This window comes from Bradysia coprophila, unplaced genomic scaffold (assembly GCF_014529535.1).
Source record: "Bradysia coprophila strain Holo2 unplaced genomic scaffold, BU_Bcop_v1 contig_350, whole genome shotgun sequence".
Lineage (NCBI taxonomy): Eukaryota > Metazoa > Arthropoda > Insecta > Diptera > Sciaridae > Bradysia > Bradysia coprophila.
The window spans coordinates 4,084,220-4,106,094 of record NW_023503608.1 but is presented as its reverse complement, the minus strand read 5'-3'; the positions used below and the strand labels follow the sequence as shown (position 1 = coordinate 4,106,094).

General features: G+C 32.8%; 2 protein-coding genes across 3 annotated transcripts in view; one reads left to right on the top strand and one right to left on the bottom strand.

The window, feature by feature from the left end:
- Nucleotides 1-21,875, bottom strand: part of LOC119080325 (calcium uniporter protein, mitochondrial) — a 92,434-nt gene that overhangs the window by 33,418 nt on the left and 37,141 nt on the right. The gene's annotated exons all lie outside the window — the stretch shown is intronic.
- Nucleotides 1-21,875, top strand: part of LOC119080324 (protein javelin) — a 37,726-nt gene that overhangs the window by 11,047 nt on the left and 4,804 nt on the right. The window contains exons 2-3 of the mRNA XM_037188602.1: nt 20,924-21,177; nt 21,239-21,437. Of these exons, the coding sequence (XP_037044497.1) occupies nt 20,924-21,177; nt 21,239-21,437 (453 nt within the window). The remainder of the gene's footprint in view (nt 1-20,923; nt 21,178-21,238; nt 21,438-21,875) is intronic.

Here is a 21,875-nt window from a genome sequence, read left to right as displayed (position 1 = left end):
TCTTCGGCTACCTTTCTACATTTAATACAATTTCCAATATCATTATACAAATAAAATTGAATGTTTTCAGGAAATCTGTACAACGATTGATCGACGAAACATAACAAGCAGTTTTACAGCTTCAACAATCAACAGCAGCTTTATTCTCTAATAAAAAGTATTGATAACAAAATCATGGCTTGTTCGATGACAGTGGAAAACGCTGACCAAGACAGATTTTCACCGAACATTTCGGAATGCGGAGAAAAAGTCACGTTATCGTTGTTCGGGGCTTGCGTTATAATGTGTGAGCAGGAGTGTCTTCCTCAGATTCAGGAGCAAATGAGGAGTAAATATGGGGTTGATCGATAAACGAAATCGGTGGTTTCCAGAAAATCGAAGGCACCGATACTGGAGTTCATGAAGGATTATGCTCAAATGGATTAGTCCCGACAATACTGACTGTTTTTTCAGGGCATACGACACGGCCAACGTTGAGACATTGACCAGCCGCTGCGAAAATACTGAGTGGTATAAAGAATTTATCGAAGGATGATACAGAAAGTCAGAAATGTAAACGTAAGAATCGTAAGAATTTGAATAAATTAAATTAGTTTTAAATGAAAATAGTGGATTTTGATATAATCTTTGTATTTTAATCACAAATAGTTGAGCCTTTTCAAATTATCAACTAAACTGACCCAATGCAACTCAAACAAACAACAATTTAATGATAAGCCTTCACTTTTATTACGTGCAACAACGTGAGAAATTGCAAAATAAAACGATTACTATAAAATTGGTTGGCTTGTCGAAAGACTTAGCAGCATAATGAGAACACATGTATTTGGTTTTCTAGTGCAATATTTTCATGATTTATACAGCGATAATGGGTATGGTCATTCATATTAACATCTTGTATAAAAACGTACTTAATTTGGTAAGACCATTCAAAAGCTGGTAATTTGTAAGAATTAAAACATTTCCAAATAATTCTCCCAAACTATAAATATCACATGTATCAAGTCGGTGCTGACGGCATTCGGTTAAATAAAAAATGAACTCTTTTCCACATCGTCGTCAAGTCAATCGGATGCACGATGAAAACATAGAAATAGTAAAGAGTCTAAAGACGACATTGTCGCGTTTCCCACACAATACAGACATCTTTTTTATTGCAACCTCTAACAAAGAATCCCACTTACGCACACCATTTATTTAACACGCATAGGACACATGTCACTCAGTTTCCTTTTTTTTATGTATTACGTTTCCAAAAAGGCCCGTCGCACAACAATAGGGGAAAGCAAATATGGGAATTTTGTTATCTTAGGTTTGTTTTTCCAATGGGTGTCGAAATCGCATTGAGTAGGGTTATAAATTTTTATGTAACGTTACAGTTTCACTTGAATGTAGTCAATATCTTCTACAAATAGTTTTCTCTTTTGGATATTTGATTGACCTGGAGATTTATTTTCCAATGTCAGAAACGTTTTTTACAGCTTTCCAATCACCATATAATCTTTTATGGGTTTATGTTTTCTTTTCTGTAAAAAAGTTTCACTACAAGGTCAAGTTCGTTTTACTCGATAATGAGAAAGAAATGGGGAGCTTGTACATTTGCTACGAATTGGGTGGAAATCGATTTAAAAAAAACAAGCTACAGACTGTTATTTTTTTTAAATAAAACAGTACTTCGGTTACCCCGTTTAAGATAGTGCCAATTTTTGTGTTGACAATTTTTGTGGTGGCACAAATTTTTTTTGCTATCACAAAATTTTTTGAAATTCGTTCAGTTTTTCGTTGTAACACAAATATTTGTGCCATCACGAATATTTAGGCTGACACAACTTTTTTTTAGTTCGGTTCAGTTTTTACAATTCACGCCGTAAGTGTGCCTAAGATTTGAATTTTAAGTGAACGATTGGATGAAAAAATTAACCAAAAAATACATTTCAACGCTTCTCTGAATGAAAATAACGCTACGTTGAAAAGACCTCCGCACTTTCCATTTTGAATTTCGACCGCACTTACGGCGTGAATAGCTCTTCATCCAAGATCTCAACTCAATTACCAGTTTAAATTTACAGGACCAAATTATAGACGGCATTTGGTTTGCCATAGAATGATAAAAAATGGGTTCTGGATATAAAACAAATAAAAAATTTGAGATAACAATTACAGAGAAGGAGATAACTGTTGGAATATGCACTTGCTGTAATTCTACTTGATAATTCACCGAATGAATATAACGACTAAGTAACCCTAGTTAAGAAGAAAATTGTGTTTAGTCACTTTTCAATAAACAGCCGAAAGGTAAAGCTGTGTTTTATTGGAGGTCCAGATCAGGACTTATCCGAAATATCCTGAAGTCAGTCCACACATTCCAACGAAAACATCAGAGATTATCATGATTCTTTATGGTTCGAGTGCAGATTTAGCTGCTTTAAGAGACTCTCCTGTGAGTGACATGAAAGTCGTCGGATTATTTTTTTCGGATTATTCACCAAATCAACTTTCAACGATTTGAGTGAACACTTTTTTCCGACCCCCCTGAAATAAGAAAGTTACAGCACTCGAAATACATTCACAAGTAGAAGATTTCGTAAGAAAATGTTAGTCGACTTTCATGTTTCTTTATGGTTAAATCTGCACTCGAACCAGAATATTAGACGATGCGAGAAAAAAAAATTAACTCCTAAGTTACCAACACCGTTCCGGCGAGCGGCTCACATTGCGGCCCTCCGCTTCGCTCGGCGTGGTAAAACTCTTTTTATGTACAATAAAATTGGTATTCATTTCGTAAAAAGATGAATTCTGTAGGGACAAACTAAACTCTTTTACGTCGAGAAGAAAGTTAGAGTTGAGTTGAGATCTTGGATAAAAAGGATAAAACTGAACCGAACTAAAAAAAAATTGTGTCAGCCTAAATATTCGTGATGGCACAAATATTTGTATTACAAGGAAAAACTGAACGAATTTCAAAAATTTTGTAATAAAGTCGAAGCATTATAATTTGATCGATTCTATTCATTTTTAAATAATTGTAGTTTTTCAAGAAATCATTTCGAAAACATTACAGTATAAAAGCTTACACATGCGCATTAGAGCTGTTTACTCGCGGTATACCTGCGGGTAATCCGTTCAAATGCACGTGTCTAAGCTTTTATACTGTAATGTTTTCGAAATGATTTCTTCGAAAACTACAATTATTTAAAAATGAATTAAATGAGTAGAATCGATCAAATTATAATGCTCCGACTTTAGCACAAAAATTGTTACTATCTTCAACGGGGTCGTCGGTTAGGAAGCTGGAGTCAACCACCTACGAAAATTACATGAAAAAGTACCATGTATATACTCACTTATTCAAACCCTCAACATGATGTTCAAGGACGTGTAAAATGTCAGACATTTAATCCATTCAACATGGGCGACAATTAATTTTCTTACAGTTTCAACCATTATACCAGCAGCAGTATGAACATCACAAACGACATCATTTTACGACATCAAAAGTAAGGTGAAATACTAAACCTTCACATCTTAGAAAATATGGCTGCATTTTTAGCAAAGCAAACAAATTTTCTAGGGTCAGAAAAAACCCTGATTTCTCCATGTAAAAATCCTTGCAAAATTTACAAAAACCTATAAACCACGAAACAAAAAAATGTGTTGGTTTTCAAAATTCCGCGAGTGTAAGACTAGGGGTGGTCTAAAAACTAGGGGTGGTCTAAAAACTAGGGGTGGTCTAAAAACTAGGGGTGGTGTAAAAACGCTTTTGTGGCTTGTTCGGGTCTCCTTAGCAATTATGAAAGGTCATGGTGAGAAACTAAGATCGGCATAAAAAGAAATCTAGAAATCTAGGATAAGCCGTAAGGGGCCCAACAAGCCATAAACACAAAATTTCATACAAATTTGGATCACCCTATTAGACAGTTGCCAAAATAAGTGATACAAATCATAAAATCACCTACTTCTTAAAACTAGTGTATTCTTAAGAGTGTATTGTAAATGTTATGCGACAACAATGTACAATTCTGACATCATAGACATAACGTCCCCTTAAGGGATGCTCTTTATAGCTTCAATTTACTAGCTCTTACGAAAAAGCTGTTCAATATCGAGGTTGTTTACTTAAGACATTTGCCAAATATCTCGCTCAACTGTGAACATGTTTATTGTAGTAGTTGAAAGATAAGTAGGGCAACAGCACAAAGTAATAAATAATTCGTCTCAACAGAACTGTCACAAAATTTGGAATATGTAGCGCATTCTTAGCTGCACAAAATTTATTCACGGCAAATACACAAAATCCACAAAAAACAGTTCACTAAATCATCAACATTTATAATCAGAAAAATAACAATAGAAGAATTGTTTCTGGGCAATTCTCTGTGCGATTCAATGCATATTTCAAATTCAATAATAATTTGCTTATGACTGGAACTGATTCATGTGTCCGGAAGTGAAAATGGTGCATGGTCGGTATGAAATGTATAAAATGGGAAACCGTTACGATGGGATGGAGAGAGGTCAATGGTATATAAAATTAACACACCCATAACACGGTGATGTTATGTTTGTAGGTGAAAATTGTGCCACTTTAAAAACAAGAATATTTTGTGTAAAGCATAAAATTCAGTAAGCACACACCACGACAGGTTTACATTCGTATTTAGTATGATAAACGGATATGATTTATTGAGTTTTCGGTGCGGTAATATAGGAGGTTTAGTAAAAGGAGAGGTTGTGAATATGTGTTAGCACTTATGGGATCCGAATGTATGTAGAAAATCGCCTCTATTTAAACTTTACATGAACAGTAAGCGAACCAATTGAAATGTATGTCAAACCCATGATAAAGAATGGTATTTCCGTAAGTTATTTAATTCCTTTGACCCTCAGAATGGTCAACATATTTTTTCATTGTACTTTTTATAATAAATCGCTTCAAAAAAAATGCTAAAACAAAAAGATTGAACCGATTATCACAATTTATCTAACTATACACACAATCTGTGTGGAACCTCCCATAATGCTCATATAATATGCATAAGCCATCACTGCCGTTTTTCGTTTCTATGAATTTTACTGATGCTTGCACATTCACGAAAAACCAACCAATGTCCATCGCTGAACCTTGCTAAAAAACAATTTTTTTTCTCTCTCATTTTGTTTGTAATAGACGGAGCGTGATCAAATCGTCTATTAATTAAACACAAACAAAGGGAATAATAATGAGTGTGGCTGCTGTGTTTGTTGACTAAAAGCGGAAATTTAAACCGACAAATCAATTAGATGTATCGTTTACGGTGTTGTAGAGTCGGCGATATCATTTTTCATGCGATAAGGATAAGCTCACCCAGTGCCGCTTTTTATTCGGCGAAGAAAAATATAAAAAGAAATTGAAACACTTCCCCAAACATAAAGGAACTCTAAACATTTTCCTCTCGATATGTCGCATTTTTTTTGTAGCTTAAGTGGTTATACCGAGTACCATAACGAATTTTATTATCAAACAAAGTGCTGGTCTATATGCGAAGTGGAGTAGATGTGTGTATTTTGCATAGATACACTTCACTCACGCTAAATTGAACACCGAACCAAGCCTATTCTATTTTGCCAAACAATTCTCGAGCATAAAGAATATTTATTGTTTACTGTATTCAAGTATTCAAATTCAATGGAAATTTTCTGAGTTTTTCTTTCGCCTTTTTTACGTTCATGTGGCGTTTTCATATGGCCTATAACGTTACAACCAGCAGTGGATCGCAAGGCGTATATAGACCTACGTATAAATATCCTATTACATACGAATAAAAATTAAATGCGATAAATTTTGCCATAAAAGTTACCATCTAACATTGTTTGTATTCGTTTAAAATTTGTTTTTCGGTTCCACTGTAACAGGTTACAAAGGTATAGTAGAGCTGAAATGAGACTTGTGTTTCGAATATAAAACGCTAAGATATTAATATATGCGCACATACAGCCGGCATGAGGATAAAAATATGAAAATGTAATACACTTTTCCTGGGGGGTAGACGGAGTGCCGATGTTGTGGCATTTTTTGTTTTTGTTTTTATGAACAGATAAAGCTGTTTGATGTTCTTTCCGTATAAATCATACTTTTCGTAGTTATGGAATTTAAAGCATTCGGATGTTATGTTAAAACTTTTTTAATGAAAGTCTACTTAACTGTTACTTGCGCACCATAATTCGATCGTAAAAATTATCAATGGTACAATTTTATGGATGTCGCTTATAAGCGGCAAAACGTATCTCCGCGTCGTTCCACTCCGTTAAGAGATGTAATGTACAGTGCAAACAAATTGACTGGCTAATATCAACATATTATAGGACACTCCATAAATTTGTTCCTTAACGACACTGCAGGCTCTTTTCTTAATTAGTAACGTATTCATTGGTTCAGTTTGGTTTGTTTGGTCTTTTCATAGAACACATATTTGAAACGTCTAGTGAAAGCTAATGCTTTTACCATCAAGAAAAGAGAAGTAATGTGTTTTTGAAGTCTCCATAAAAATATTGCTATGACAAGAACACAAAGCTTGTCATTTTCTTTACTACATATTATTTAGTGAACCACTTTAACGGGGCTATATAGTTTTATGCTCTTGTCCGATGTACATAATAGAAATCCAATAAATTGCTAGTGTAACTCTTTGAACTATCACATATAAAACCACTGACCATAGATCACAATGAAGAAGGAAATTTGTCAAAAATAATTGATTAATGAAGTCAGACAATCTACGTCGTCGTCTGAGAAAAAACAGTAAGAAAGAAAGGCCTCATCACTCATCATTTGTAAATGTTCGCATGAAGTTAGATAATGTGCTGAACTACACCCACAAGAATTCTATGATAAAATTCTAACTACCATGAATTTACAGTCTATTCATTTGTAGATGCGATATCGACGGTACCATGCAACCCTAATTTTGATTATCTTGTGGAATGAATGGAACGCACTGAATTGAATTGAATTGAAAATGCAACGTGTACAATGCTGGAAGTTGTAATTCTTCCATTATAGAACAGACTGTTACCAAGAGAATCGGCTTTCTACATGGGATTTAAAACAGTCCGAATTTAGTGTGGATGGAGGGACATGTATATTGTCAGGCTAACAGGGACGGGACATACAGTTTTGAACTTCCTTTTAACAAATGAGGTAACCACTGTTTGCAAAGAGAAACGACCGTATCGTTCTTCTTCTTTATGAATTTTTGTTTTGATGACCAAAAAGTGCATTCATTGTGCTTGGCGACTACACACACTACACTAATCAAAACCATACTTTATCAGCAGTTCACGATATACAAATGAAAATTTAATTTTTCTAAGAACATTGTCGAGGCTCACAGGTCAACGAAAGTCGGTACACTGAAAACGACAGAAAATGTCTGTGTACCTTAGTTCATAATCGTGAAGCGTAAATACTTCCTGTGACCTCCAATTATTATTATTTTTTTATACAAAATACTACAGGCAATCAAAAACAACAACAAAAAAAAAACTCAAAAGATTTGAATTCGAAGATTGACTTTAAAAAAAATTCTTTTTCATAACAATAATTCTGTTAAATGTTCTGCCTATACAAACCGAATTGATGATCGCGAATCCGAATATGACAACGTCCGCATGAAAATCAGTTTTTATTATTATTCATAATTTAAATAATTATATTGTTAAATAAGATATATTTCTTTGTAATGTTTTGCCAGCAGAAACAGCCGTTTTTTTTTGTTGCTGTTGTTGTGGATGGAGGAGATGAATCATTTTCATTTATCAACGTAAAACATTCTACAACCTCACAAAAATGGCAGTAAAAAAAGCCATTTCAGAAGAAAATTCGTTCATAATACAAAACAAAAAAAACGGCTGAGTCCAACGCACATACATATAAAATTAAATTGATAAATGAGAGATGATTTGTAGGTTTTTTTCATTTATTTTTTATTTGGAATCATTATAACATGCATATTGCGGTTTTTTTTTATTCATTGAAGTCGGTAGTGCGAATAGGAGGCTACACCAAATAAGCTAAAAAATATTTTCATTTTAGTCAGAAAAATGTTGCAATAATTTTGGATCTTCGTTAATGATGGATAATTTTGTTGGCTAATTATTTTTTTACTGACTTTAAAATCATTCGTTTGTATAACATGAGCAGCTCAACTTGTAATAAATCGATTGTTTTTAAAATCATCACCTCAGTGCAGTCGACGGTTTACAAAAATAACTTTTTGAAATGTTACATCATCGGCTATGAAAACTTGTCGAGGGAATTCCATAACTTACAACGATCCTAAGTATTATATTAGGTTCCATCATCTGAGTCTGGCATGCAAACATTTGATTTTTTCTCAAATATTTGTTAGTTTTACAAGCCACAAAATATTTACATAAACTCTAGAAAGCTTGTCAGAAAGAGGATTATCACACCTTCACTAGTAAATAAAAAAAAAAGATTAGCTGCAGGTACATAGTGAAACACTAAATGTTTTCAGCTCTGTGTACCAGGCAATTAGACCGGCCATTTCTTAAAGTTAATTGATTAGTTGTAATACGATATATTAGGAACAAACTGTCGCCTTTTAAAATCCTTTTTATAATTGTTTGCATTCTATACATTAATTTCTATCCGGAGAGAGGGTTATATGAACTGAAATGTTAATTGGTTTCACACCTGTTTCAGACTACCCGTTTAGTTTGTTTTTCAGTTGCAGTAAGTAGTACATAGTGAAATGATTTACAGTGCATCGAGTGACAACAGAGGAAGGCGATTCAAGATTCACAGACATCATAGCAATTACAAAAAACGGAAAAACTGGATACATTCTCGATCCTACAATTAGATGGGAAAAAACATTATCACAAGCAGAAGAAATAAATGCAGAAAAGCGTGATGTCAGACATTGGGACGTGATTGGATCTTTTTTGGTGCGAGAGGAATGATCCCGAAATTTACATCAAACATTCTAAAATCAAAAATCAAAATTCAAAAACCGAGGGGTAACCGACTCGGGAAATTGACTACACACCCTCAAAGGAATTGCCGGAGTATCCGGTAAATAATTGGAATTGACCGGAATTGATCGGAATTGGCAGGAATTGATCGGAATTGACTGGAAATATGTGGAATTGTAAGGAATTGAAAGTAAATGAGAGTAAATGCTGATAAGTGTGATTATCGGAAAGAAGGACCAGCGAATGCAAGACCACATTATTTCCTTTTTGTTTAATTTTAAAAGCTCCCGCACAATAAATAACAGTGTACAGTGTTGATCAGTTCCATTTTAGAACAGGTCTAACGTCCTTTTATGTTCAAAATATGCACACTGAAGGATTCTTCTTCAGAGGGTTCTTGTGAGTCAGATACGGAAGAGTTTGAGCCGCAACAAACAAGTGAATATTCGTCGGGGGAATGTTAGGCTGGGGCATTGCCGATGCGAAATGCTCCAGTTTCAAACCAAATTTACAAAAAAATGCATCACCGACAATATCATCTATTCCATCAACTTTTCAAAAGCCTAAAATCTTATGATGTCGATCACGTGAACGAAACAAAAAATTGAGTGCTTTGGCTTTTGCTGACGTGTGCTGAACAAATCCATTTCCTGTCGAGGTACGAACAACGTTTTGTGCATCGGACAACTGAAATAGACAAAACACAGCAATTTACTTGAAAACATACATGCTTCGCTTCGCTCGTAAGGAAAACTTAGGACTGGTGCTGAAAATCTCGTCATTTCCTGTCTTGGTACGAAAAATACTATTCCTGCACGATATATAGTTCGGGAAAAACGGACATTTCTTAATGAAAAATCATGGCAAAATATGTCGTATTTCAGTTGTCGGATGCACAAAAGCTTTTCGTCATTTCTTGGCTTGGTACGAAAAATACTATTTAAAATAAACAATGATGTGCGATGTGAAATCATTTTAAACAAAACTGCAGTCAATTGAACGGTTTAATCTAAATTGAAATTGAAAAATCTCTTCTAAAAGTATGAGTAAAAATTAAAGATTCTAACAAAATGAGTCACAAATGTAGGACAACATAGTTGTTCCAAATTTTATCTTGATTAAAAGGAATTGACAGGTAGTACCTTTAGAAATTGAAAGGGTATTGAAAGGGAATTGAAAGGGAATTGAAAGAAATTGAAAGGAATTGAACGGAATTGAACGGAATTGAAAGGAGTTGAAAGGAAATAGAGCGAATCCGGCAATTAGACGAGTTGGTCCGGTAATTGAGGTAACTAAACGGAATTGAAAGGAATTAGAAATTGATTTGCCACCATTTTGGCCAGTCGGTTACCCCTCGTCAAAAACAAACTTTGGACGAAATTTTAATTTCAATTCTAAAAGATTCATTGCGAATTTTACATCACCACCTTTACGACTAATGAAGTGATTGGAGAACAAAAACATCAAGCGAAATATTTTCAATAAGTTTTGAATTATATAGTATTCTGTGTAAATAGCAATTCCGATAGGAGCAGAACGTCTTTTAAATAAAGATTTTATCTATCTGCATCAAGTAATGGCCTTGTGTAAATTAGTTTGGTTGTCTTGCGACCAGAAAATACGTCATTACTGTGTAACCAGTTTTTCACATTTGACGGTCGTAAACCAACAAAGTACCGTGCTGTCTTACTGACTTTTTTTATTGAGGTGTGTGGGCTGCATTCCTCTCCTTCAGCTCTAAATACAATCTCGCCACAGCCCTCAACAAAGAAAGTCCCAGCAAGATAGTCATATACTTTTTCTAAGTAACTTTACTAAATAATTAACTAATAATTAGGGAAAAAATGCCTGTTGGAGGTTATTGTGGGAAACAAATTTTGTCAGTAAAGTCAAGGAAGGTCACACAAGTTCAAGACTGGAAACCTTAAAATCTTACAATTTTCCGCAGTAAATTTTAGCTAGCAACAGTTATGGTTTTATCAAATAGGAAAGTAAAAATCCCCTTGTAATCATTTGTAATTGTGTTAGATCTAATAATATTAGCAAATCTTAAAAAACAAAAATGAAAAGGATTTTGTTATCTATACCCAATTCAAAGCATTATACAATGTACGTACATAGTATCATAATTATTGGTTCGAACTGTTCGTAAAAAACCAATTAAAAGTGTTTTCAGATATAATCCATTTGAGTGATTTTTTTGCCATATTTATGACATTTTAATTTGGTTGAAAGTTCGTTTGAATGATGAGACTTTAATTACGTAATTTAATTTGCAACGTTAACATGAACAATTTTCCAAATTATCGCAAAACTCATATTCAAAAATAGATTTTATTGAATTCCAATTAAAATTGACATTAAGCTTGTTGCCATGTTGGAACATTATAATTGTTATAAAATGAGTGATATAAAAAATGTATCAACGCTCTTCTAGCCCTAAACTTGGTAGATCTTTTGGTAAATCTACAGTGAGTGAAGTCAAAATTATGCTGATCAGATGAAACAAGCGAGCCTTTGCGGACGACAATGACATCTGTTATCAACGATGGCGTCAAATATAAGAGGTTATCTCTTTCTCACATTCTCTTTTATAACAAAGTGTATGTTTAAACCTTTGAAGTAAAAGACTTTGTATCCAACATTTGGCGATACGTTAAATTTGTAGTCAGCCGAGCGGAATTTAAACGGAATTTAACATATCTCGACTACAAAAATAAATGGACTTGTATTATTCTCCAAACAGGTCACGTTAAGAGATAAGTTCGAGTACATTCACTACTGCAGCATCGATATGCGCAACGGAAAGCTAAGCGGTTGATTTTAAACCATACTAAATTCTGTTTATAGCGTATGTCTCTAAAATGCGATTGATCTGAATTGGACATGTTCCAGGCCCTACTCAATTCAGACCCAAAAAAGTTTGTATGACTTAGAAGTACTAGAATTGACTTTTGTATCCGTTTAAAAAATCGAATCGAACCACAAACGTATTTTTATCGAGTATAAATACGAAGAGATAATGACTGTTTCATAAAACTTTTATTGCAATGAATGCCGACGTTGTCCATTAAATATTAATATAAGAATCACACGTAAATGTTAAATTACTTCAATTTTGTTTCCTTGACAAGACTCAATTATTTTTTTACATAAAAATTTGGTGGAACTTTTTATTACAATAATTTCTAAAACATGAAAAAATTGGATCGAAAAACTGCAAACATCTATTAAAATTATGATTGATTGCACATAAATTTCAAATTTCATTTTTAACCATAAATCCATAAGAAAATTATGAAAACTAATTTCATTTTCATTTATTTATTTTTTTTACAAAAATGAGATTATTTTTCAGAAGAAAAGACATTTTTGCTCAATAGACCATTAACCGAAACATAAAAACAAAATGAAAAACTTGTTGCAATTCCATATAATCTCACAATGTCAAATAGTTGGTAATAACACAAACAATTTTTTGTCTCACTTATTGGTTGGCTAAAGTCACATCAGAGTGGTTTGTACTCATTCATTATTACAATTACATAAAAAAAACAGAGAATTACACATCAAAAAGAAATAGCTCTCGATTTCTACTATAACATGAAAATGACCGGCGAGCCGACAAGTTGTATATGCTATGCATGCATGTCAGGTATTTTGTCTAAATTTTACAAAATTCAAATGAATGAACGAAACGATTCATAGGAAAATAATAACACCGACAAAATGTTTTGACTAAATCAACTACCATTTATTCACACGGTCGTTTTTGTGCAATTGGGTTCATAACAAGAATATCGAAAAATTGAAATCGATTTTTACAGTGAATTTGAATAACACGAAGGTCAAAAGCAGCAATTTTGTCTACTCTACGGCTCATTATTATTTACCCGTTTCTTTTTTTTAGAGTATTACCATTGCAATTTCATCTACTGTCTCGGTGTGCGGTGTGAACGTTTCGTATTATTTTTTGCTTTGTAAATTTTGTTTGAACAAGGAGAAAATATGGACTGACGTTGTATAGCGAATGTTATTTATTTTAAAGGATTCTTACAGACACCAAGCATTAACGTACTATCGGAAGAATCAATTTTTCTCATCATGAAACTAGTTGTGATATTAACTATTACCACAACTCGTGGTAAGGGAATCTATAACTGACTTTCCTGTCTTTAATCTTGCCAACATGAACACTAGCCTATCATTTCAAGTAGACAGTGTATTGTTTAGGATCTTATAGTAAGTTAATGTAATAATTAGAAAGTGAAATGTCAAGAAGTTTTGAAAATGAAATGGGATTATGATTAATTGTTGACACTGGCATTACCCAGTAATTTGTACTGGACATCTAACTTTAAACAATCCAATTTACCCATTTCCAGTCCACACGAAATACATGATCCAAAACGTGTGGTTCATTTAATTGCACCATTACGTTGCTGTAAAGCAAGAGAGGTGTTTTTTCTAAAATTATTCTTACTTCCATTACTCACGTCTATTTGATATTGAAACAGCGGTGAATAATTTATAGAGTTTAGTACAAAATAACAGCAACAACAACAGCACCATCATCACACACGACAACAATGAAAAATAAAAATTATTCAGTGGAAGTGGATATATGCTACAATGTTTTGGTGTGTTGTTGTTGTTTGTTTTGTTTGAACTGTACGCGCATGTGCCGGGGACTTAATAATGTTTCCGTTGTGAGGTATAGTCAGTAGTCAAATGACTGCGGGCGGATTTACATCATATTATGGAAAAAAACGATATCAAATTTGTGATGAAATTATAAGATCATTAAAGATTGAAGTGATAATTTGAATTAAATAAATTGACGAGCTAGGACTAAACTGAGCAATTTTGACTGAGTGACTTAATTATAATTGACTTAAGTGGAATAATCAATCAAAATTTTGGATTAAATCGGATACAGCCCCAGTAAGCTCAACGGTAAATTAGTAATTTAAGGAAAAAATTAATGCAAAAAATAAATAAATTTCTGAAATGAAGCTGAGAAAGTTTTATATTTTTGGCAATAAATTTATTTATTTTAATTATTTTTTTATTCTACCAGACTGACGAACACGTCAACTTTTTTTTTTTAATTTTGCCTCGCGCTTTTTTTATTTTAAAATTAACGAAGATCTAAATGGAAGGTACCTTGATAACAATTTTTTTTTTGCTCTGCACTACGATATAGCGAAAGTATTGAAACAAAAAAATATCGTATATGCATCGTGATGAGGTGATTAATGAGATTTTTATCGTTTAATTTATTATAATTAGTGACTGTCGATTCTGTCGAAGAGCAATTAAAACATGAAAATGAATTCGTGTTGTTGCTTCGTTGCTGAACAAATCTATTGTAAAAACTGACGATAAAATAAGGCAATTGTTTAGCGGTTTTTTTTCTCTTCTTAATGAATGTAAACAAAAAGCCATCATATGAGCTTGTTTAGATGTGAACATTGATTGGTCACACACCATGTGAATTTAGAGAAAATACAAAATGTTTTTACGTTGAATGGTTGAATTAGGCGACACAATTATTTTACGAAATATTGCGGTTTATTACAACACTCTTACAGTCAGGTATGCCAAGCTCTGTATCAAATGAGACAATTACTATTTTTATACCGAAAAGGTCTTATCATTGAATACATAGTGAGTCTGATATCAGACTGAGACTGAGAAACATTACCGTGAATGAAAGATTTAAATGAAATAAAAGGATGACGAAAGATAAAAATCGCGGTTGACTTATGAGTGACTTACTCATTAACCCTATTTGTAGTCCAAATGACTATCGTCTCGACAACGTTATGAAGTGAATTTTACTATTAGCTTTTGTATACAGCTTCAATGGTAACCCGGTTAGAATTGGCACTGATGCATCCATGTCAGGTGCGTCGAAAATACAATCACAACCGGCAATTACATATATTCTACGCACTCAGACGATTGTAAAAGCGTGCCTTATTATTGTATTGTCATGCCATTTTAGATGGAATGTTTACAAATGTGTTCAAATGCTGAACAAAAGAGCAAGTCTAAAGTAATAATTACACAATTAGTACGTCGTTCCACTGAGCATACAAAGATCTCTAAAAATTCGTTCAACAGAAAACTCAGTTCTGCACTCTCAATTTCCGTTTTGAAAAAAAAAAAAAAATAAATTTCACAAATCATCTATAATTACTCCTGACATATATGTTATAAACCTTCTCCATTAATTCATTACACAATAACACAATCTACGATCATCATGTAACAATTCCAAACACTCGCAGTCAAACACTCAGAGATGAAAAGCATGGTACTTACAAATGTTATTTAACATCCCAGAAACAACTAACAACGAACCAGAGAACAAAACAGCTCTGTAGTCTGTATAAAATATATTATATTGACATACCTACCAGCGCTTCTATGCTAATATGCTTTGTGCTACATGGATGGGTATTTTTTTATATAGAAAAACCGACAAAAGTTATGCTACATATATTTTTACCTCACTAAACTCTGCAAACGAACTCTGTTTTGTGTGTATGAATGATATACATTTCACTTTTATTTTGGATAGGAAAAAAAAGAATGGTTTTCGATGTGATATAGTTTAAAGTTTTGTTTATTTTTTTCTGAAAGAAACGAGAGATGTAAATGTTTTAAAACGAAATTGCAAGAATATTTTCCGGGCGTAGGTAAGTAGAAAAGCTGTGCTAACGTAAATTACATCTCCTGCGATTTTTTTTTTTTAATGAAAATTCTTTCTTTGTTGATATTTAGGCTACATTTTTCTACATGGTACAAATGGTGTGTTATTTCGCAAAAAAAAAAAATCTTGCACATTTCTCATACTCCTCTTTACAGCTAAAAAGAAGTGAAGCACTCAAATTCCATTTTTATTAAAATCAGAATTTCCAAACATTTTTTAATATGAAAGTTGAAATTGTGCCTGTGCCTGTGTACAGTTATGCTACTTTGTACTAGAACTTTTGTACAACTAATTTCACTCTAATTTAGCAGTGAATTAAATACGAAAAATTTGTATTTTAATTAAAAAATATTTCGGGAAACTTTCACAGCCGAAATGTTCTCCAACATGGTAAATTGGGTATCAGCTGTTATGCTTTGATATAATTTCCTCTACAGAAACACGCACGATAGTTCTATGAAGGATGGAAACCTTGAACAGATTCCGAAATTTTTGTTGATTTCTTCAACAGAACCGACAACATTTTTCACGTTTTCTTTTGTAAATTTTGATTTTAAACGGGTTTAAATACACACAAAAGGTTACCATTTAACGAACCGAAAAATTCATTGCTAAAGCAATTTTTTTTCTTTTGATTTTGTTTACTCATACACTCTTTTCATAAACCTTGCATTTTCTGTGTTAATTCGACAATTTGTTTTAGTTGAAAAGCAACAAGCAAAAAAAAAAAGTTACAGCGAAATAATGTCAAGTAAATGTGACCTTCTTTTGATCAATTATTCGCTTGTTTTAAAATCTAAAAATTGATGAAATTGATTGAATGAGTCCATTTTTATATTACGGAAAGACAAGATCCGATCAAAACGGTGAACATGTCACATTTTATAGCTAATTAAAGCTAAAAAGTATCAGAAATAATATGAAATTCTAATTCGGTTCAATCAAGAAATCTGATGGAACATTAAACGTCAATTTCATTTATATTTCTCAATGATATATCTAAGCGACTGTGTCAGCAGGACCGGACGGTTAAATCATTTTAATTAGATATGAATTTTTGATTGTGATGTTTAATTAGCAGTTACCTTGGTTGCTGTATTGAAAGGCTACGAAAAATGTTTGTATCATCAATTTAGTGAAGGAGGGGAAAAATTTGTGAAAGGACTGAGTATTTAATAAAAAAAGGATAATTAATGAAATCATCCGTATGATTCATACGATTTTATTCAGAGTTCCTTGTATAATTGGTCCTTGTGTCAGAAAGTGGATTTATGAAAGAATATTCAAAAATCTCTAGAGTGGAGCTTAGAGCTCATTTATTCTTGTTACAGGATTAGCTCGTTAATTTTAAACAAAAAAAATATCTACAAACAATGTCGAGTGTAACAAAACGTAAGTGGATTACCATACGGTCGGCGGTGGTGTAAAAAACAATTGTAAATGTTTCGATTTCGTCCGGCTATTATTTCTGGTCAAATTGCTTAACATTGTAAATTAATCGAGTTAAATGTTGTATAAACCAATAGAAATCGATTATTCCACGGTGTGAGTTTCAAGAATTTATTTGTTTGGAATGGTAATTCTATTTGTATTTTAATTCTGTTTGTGCTTTTGTGGTAATAATATATTGAACGAAAGAAAAAAATTAAAATTTGACAAACTATCGAATTAAGCCATTCATTACATTACACACATTCGAGAATTGTTTTACTTGAATAAGCTGTTTAGTCAATAAGTCTGGTTAATATTGGGTTAATATGTTGGTCATTTTTTGCGTGTGTTTTTTGAGACAATAGCGATACAATGGAGTTTATAGTGCTAATTCGTATGATGAAATCTTACAGTTTGCTTTCCATATTCCATTCATTAATATCAGGCATTCTATACTTTGAAATGTGGTTCTTTACCGACTACTAAACATATTACGAAGTTTCTGTGACATTTCTTCTATCTTCCATTTGCTGGTCGAAGAAAAATACTCCAAAAACCCTTTACAGCATCTGTTATCGACGACGATCAATAAAATAAGGGATGAGCTATAGTTATTGTCTTCTTATATAGCAAAATGAATATTAAAACAAAAGAAGTAAAAGATTTTGTAGCAAAAACGTTAATCAAAAGAAGTAGCAGATTTTAACGCCATACGTTTACCGTTTCTGAAACTTCAATTATGGAAATAAAGAATATTTTCATTTCAGTGCATTTGAACATTTCCATACCTTCTTTAAAAAAAGAAAAATGCATAGAAATTACAAGTACAAATGCTGCATGCACATGACATACTTTACCTAAATTCGTTAGATAAAGCACCGTGAACGTTACACTTTAGTTGTAGTTGGTATTGTTCCTTTACACATTCAATTTGATTGATGGCATGACGTATCTTAACGTAGAAAAGAAAATTATATTTTTCTGGAAACATATCACTATTTTAATAACGTAAACGTGCAACGCTTTTGTGTTATTTAAAATTCTACAGTTAAGGATTTCCTCATCAAGCACAACAAAAAATAAAAAAATCTGACAAGTTCAAAGTAAGAAACATAAAACGTTTCACTGTTGCTTGCAATAAATCAATTTTTAGTTAATTTTCATTCGAAATTTTTCGGAATACATTGCAAAACAACATCATACGTACAGACAGTGTGTTGTTGCATGTTAACACATCGACAGGTAGTTCAAAGCAATGTTTTTTTTTTCGCTCCATACATTTTAATGATGTTGTTTTCCATTGTCATTGAGAAATAAATTTTTAATGATTTATTATTGCCCGTTCATGTATGTTTACCTTTCAACTTCTAATCATTTATTGCTTGAATGGTTTCGCTAATACTCGATTCGAATCGTTTACATCGAATTAGAGATCTGTGGAGTTTCGGTATAAAATGTTTAAATTAAATAATTTCATCATTAACTTTTCAATTATTAATTAAATGGCGTTTTCATTTGCATATATTCGCCGCTGTTTTCAACACCATAATTATTCATCGCCGGTGGTTGAAGACTATGATATATGCAGTGACACACAATATTTCCATCCTTTAACTCTGAACTAAAACTTAACTCCGGTCTATGTAATTATAAAGTAAACTACACACTCGGTGATAATAAAATTTTGAATAATTAAGCTAATATTTAGACATTGTTATCATCATATCGCCCGAGAAAAAGGTAGATTTACGTATACCAAATAAACCGTGTTGTGCCATGTTTACTTTGATACAGAGTCTGACTGTTCGTTGTTCAGACACGAATTAAAATTAATTTATTTTGTCATATGAGAAAACGATAAGAAATAAAAAGTAAAGCATACAACGATGTTTCTCTTTTTTTCGTTGTTGTTGTTGTTGTTGGTGGAATATACTCTTAAGTTTTGTTTGTTAAACGAATGTTGTAGCAACAAAAAGTTAATTATTATCTTGTGCTTACACATTCTGTACCTCCATTCCCCTGGTTTGAATGGAAACGAATCCAATTAAAAATACCTTCTTTGACGCTTTCATTCTAAATTCAGTTTGAATTACATAAAAGTGAGGTAACTTTTATCTCGCATCGAAAAGTGGGTACTTAGCACTTAGTAAGAGACTTAGTTAAATAGAACAGATTTTAATTGGCAAATTGAGAATAAATTTTAAATATTCAAACCTTCAAATATCCCGAGCTAGATATCAGAATAAAGTTATTAGTTTAAGACCTCGTGTCAGAATAAGCTCCGTTCGCCAAAAATGTACTGAAAAAGTCGATTTTCGAAAAAGAAAATTGGTTCCACAACTTTTCCTTGTATATAATATGATAACGGAATCTCTCGAAAAACGTCATGTGAGCGGATTGACACAAGGGACTGGCCTATATTGGATTTACAGATTATTAACGATCTGTGATTGTATTATTCAGGAGTCATTAAGTGGAATATTTAACAATTTATTAAACTAGCTCAACTGGCACTAGTTAGTGACGGTGCTACGATATTAGTCATTTACATAACTAGGGAGGAAAAGTGAAAAGTCAAGGTTACGTGTGAATTTTTGTTGATCCGAGGCGAAGAAGAGGTCAATAATCACTCGTAGACACGCCTTTTCATTATACTTCCGAGTTGATAACAATTTCATGTATTATAGATTTTCGCAAGTAATTTCACTCGACCCAGTAGACGAAACTAAAACTCTCACTGAATTTACTGAGAAAAACGTTGTATCCTCATTTCACTAGATATGTAGGCTGTCGACACCGCACATCCTTTGCTTAAAAAGCATTCCTCACTCCCGACTATTTTATGCCTGTCTGAGATGTTGATGTACCGCCGGAAGAAACTAACGAATTATAAATCTCTGAGAAAAAAAAATCTTCGTTTGCTTTACATTTTTCTCTTGTTTTATTCGAGGAAAGTTAATTTAAATTTACCAAATGTAGATGAAAACCTTTTGTATAACTTTAATTTTCTCGGAAATACTCTGATCCTACTGTTGCTATACGAACGAATAATAAGACACAATTAACAATAATTTCTAAAAAAAAAATTCCAGAACTCCTTGAAAATAATTATTTGTTCCCTGAGTTTTACTTGACAAAATGACAAAATCTAAACTATTAAGTCAAGACTGATTAGTCGACTCGACGAAGCAAGACATTACAATTCATATTGGTCAATTAGCACCACTGCTCTAATTTTTGTTCAAAGAACTATTTTCATTAGGTCATTTCTATTTATACACATTTCCAGCCAAAAAAGCAACATTTACCGTGATAGCACAAAGTCAGAAATAAATTTGATGCAAAAAAATTAGCTCCAAACTTAATTTCAATGTGCAGAAAATGGTGTCCTGAAGTGCGTTGGCATCATATCCATGTCAAGAGTCATTAATCATTTTGAAAAGTGTATCCAAATGAATAAAAAAAATTTAAGTGTATGCGACGACGGCTGCGGTCAATGTCATGTGCGTCTCATTATTAATATGTATGGCTGACATTCATTACTTGGAATAAATTATCGATATCATTGTTCATTGTAAAAGGTATAGAGTTAAATTAGTACCGTCGCGTCACATGTTTCGTAATAAAAATTATATAATTTATCGACTTTCGATTAGGCGACACGAGTATATTTTCGGCTTAAAGATGTACTGTGACGATGACTAAGTGCAATGAATATTTATTTCCAAATGAAAAGAAAAATGCCGTTCCGCGACTGATAAAGTAAGTCTAATTTTCATTTTCCACTCTTTACAGAAATTCAGACTCGAAACAAAACTACGTCGATCGCGTTCGTGTACCAGACTCAACGTATATATCTAGTGGACCAGGCCGAGGATCCGGGTGGCGGCAACGATCTTTGTCGAACATCGACCTAACGTCTCAAACTCGACATTCCTTTACCAAACAATCGAGAGACTACAGCTCGGGATTGTATGACCTGTATTCACGGATTGAATCGCGGAAAGACTATCAAAACGTCTACAAATTTAACCGTTCCATTGATAACAGTAAGAATTGCTGATTAAGTTTATAGAGGAGGAATAATTCTAATAAAATTTTACTCGCTAGAACATTCCGAGTCAATTTATGATCAAGTGCGGTCGGATGCTCCAGTTGGTCCAGATTCGTGTAGTCTACGTCGTACGCGTAGTCTAGCTGTTATACGTGAGGAAACTTATAACGATTTACAAATAACTGGCATTCGTACGAGACGATCACAGCTCATACCTCGTGCTAAACTTGTTAATCGAAGTTTCTTCAAAAACAGGTATGTAACACTGATAATGAAAACATATTTTTCAGACACGTTCGCTTTTGTTATTGTGTTTTCGATTAGAATCTTGTAATGCATTTTGGTACAAAGTTAATGATTTCTTAATTGAGCGATTATTCATTTAAAAAAATTTATTTAAATGGACGAAGGTCAAGTCAAGATGTATAACCGAACCATTTCCCATAACGATTGATCGTAATTGTTTTGCTTATGTAATAATATAACGATCGAAGCTAAAATAAGACAATGCGTCATGAAAGAGTTTTATTTGCATGCATAAGTGGTTCGATAAAGATCTTGAGTCAGCAGCAGGTAGCAAATAAAATTTTAACCATGTAAATAATTGCGTCAATGTGCATGCATAAAGCAGGTAAAAATAAGCGAAACAGACCTATTGAAATTGAATTCAGTTCGCAGATAGCATTTGTTAGC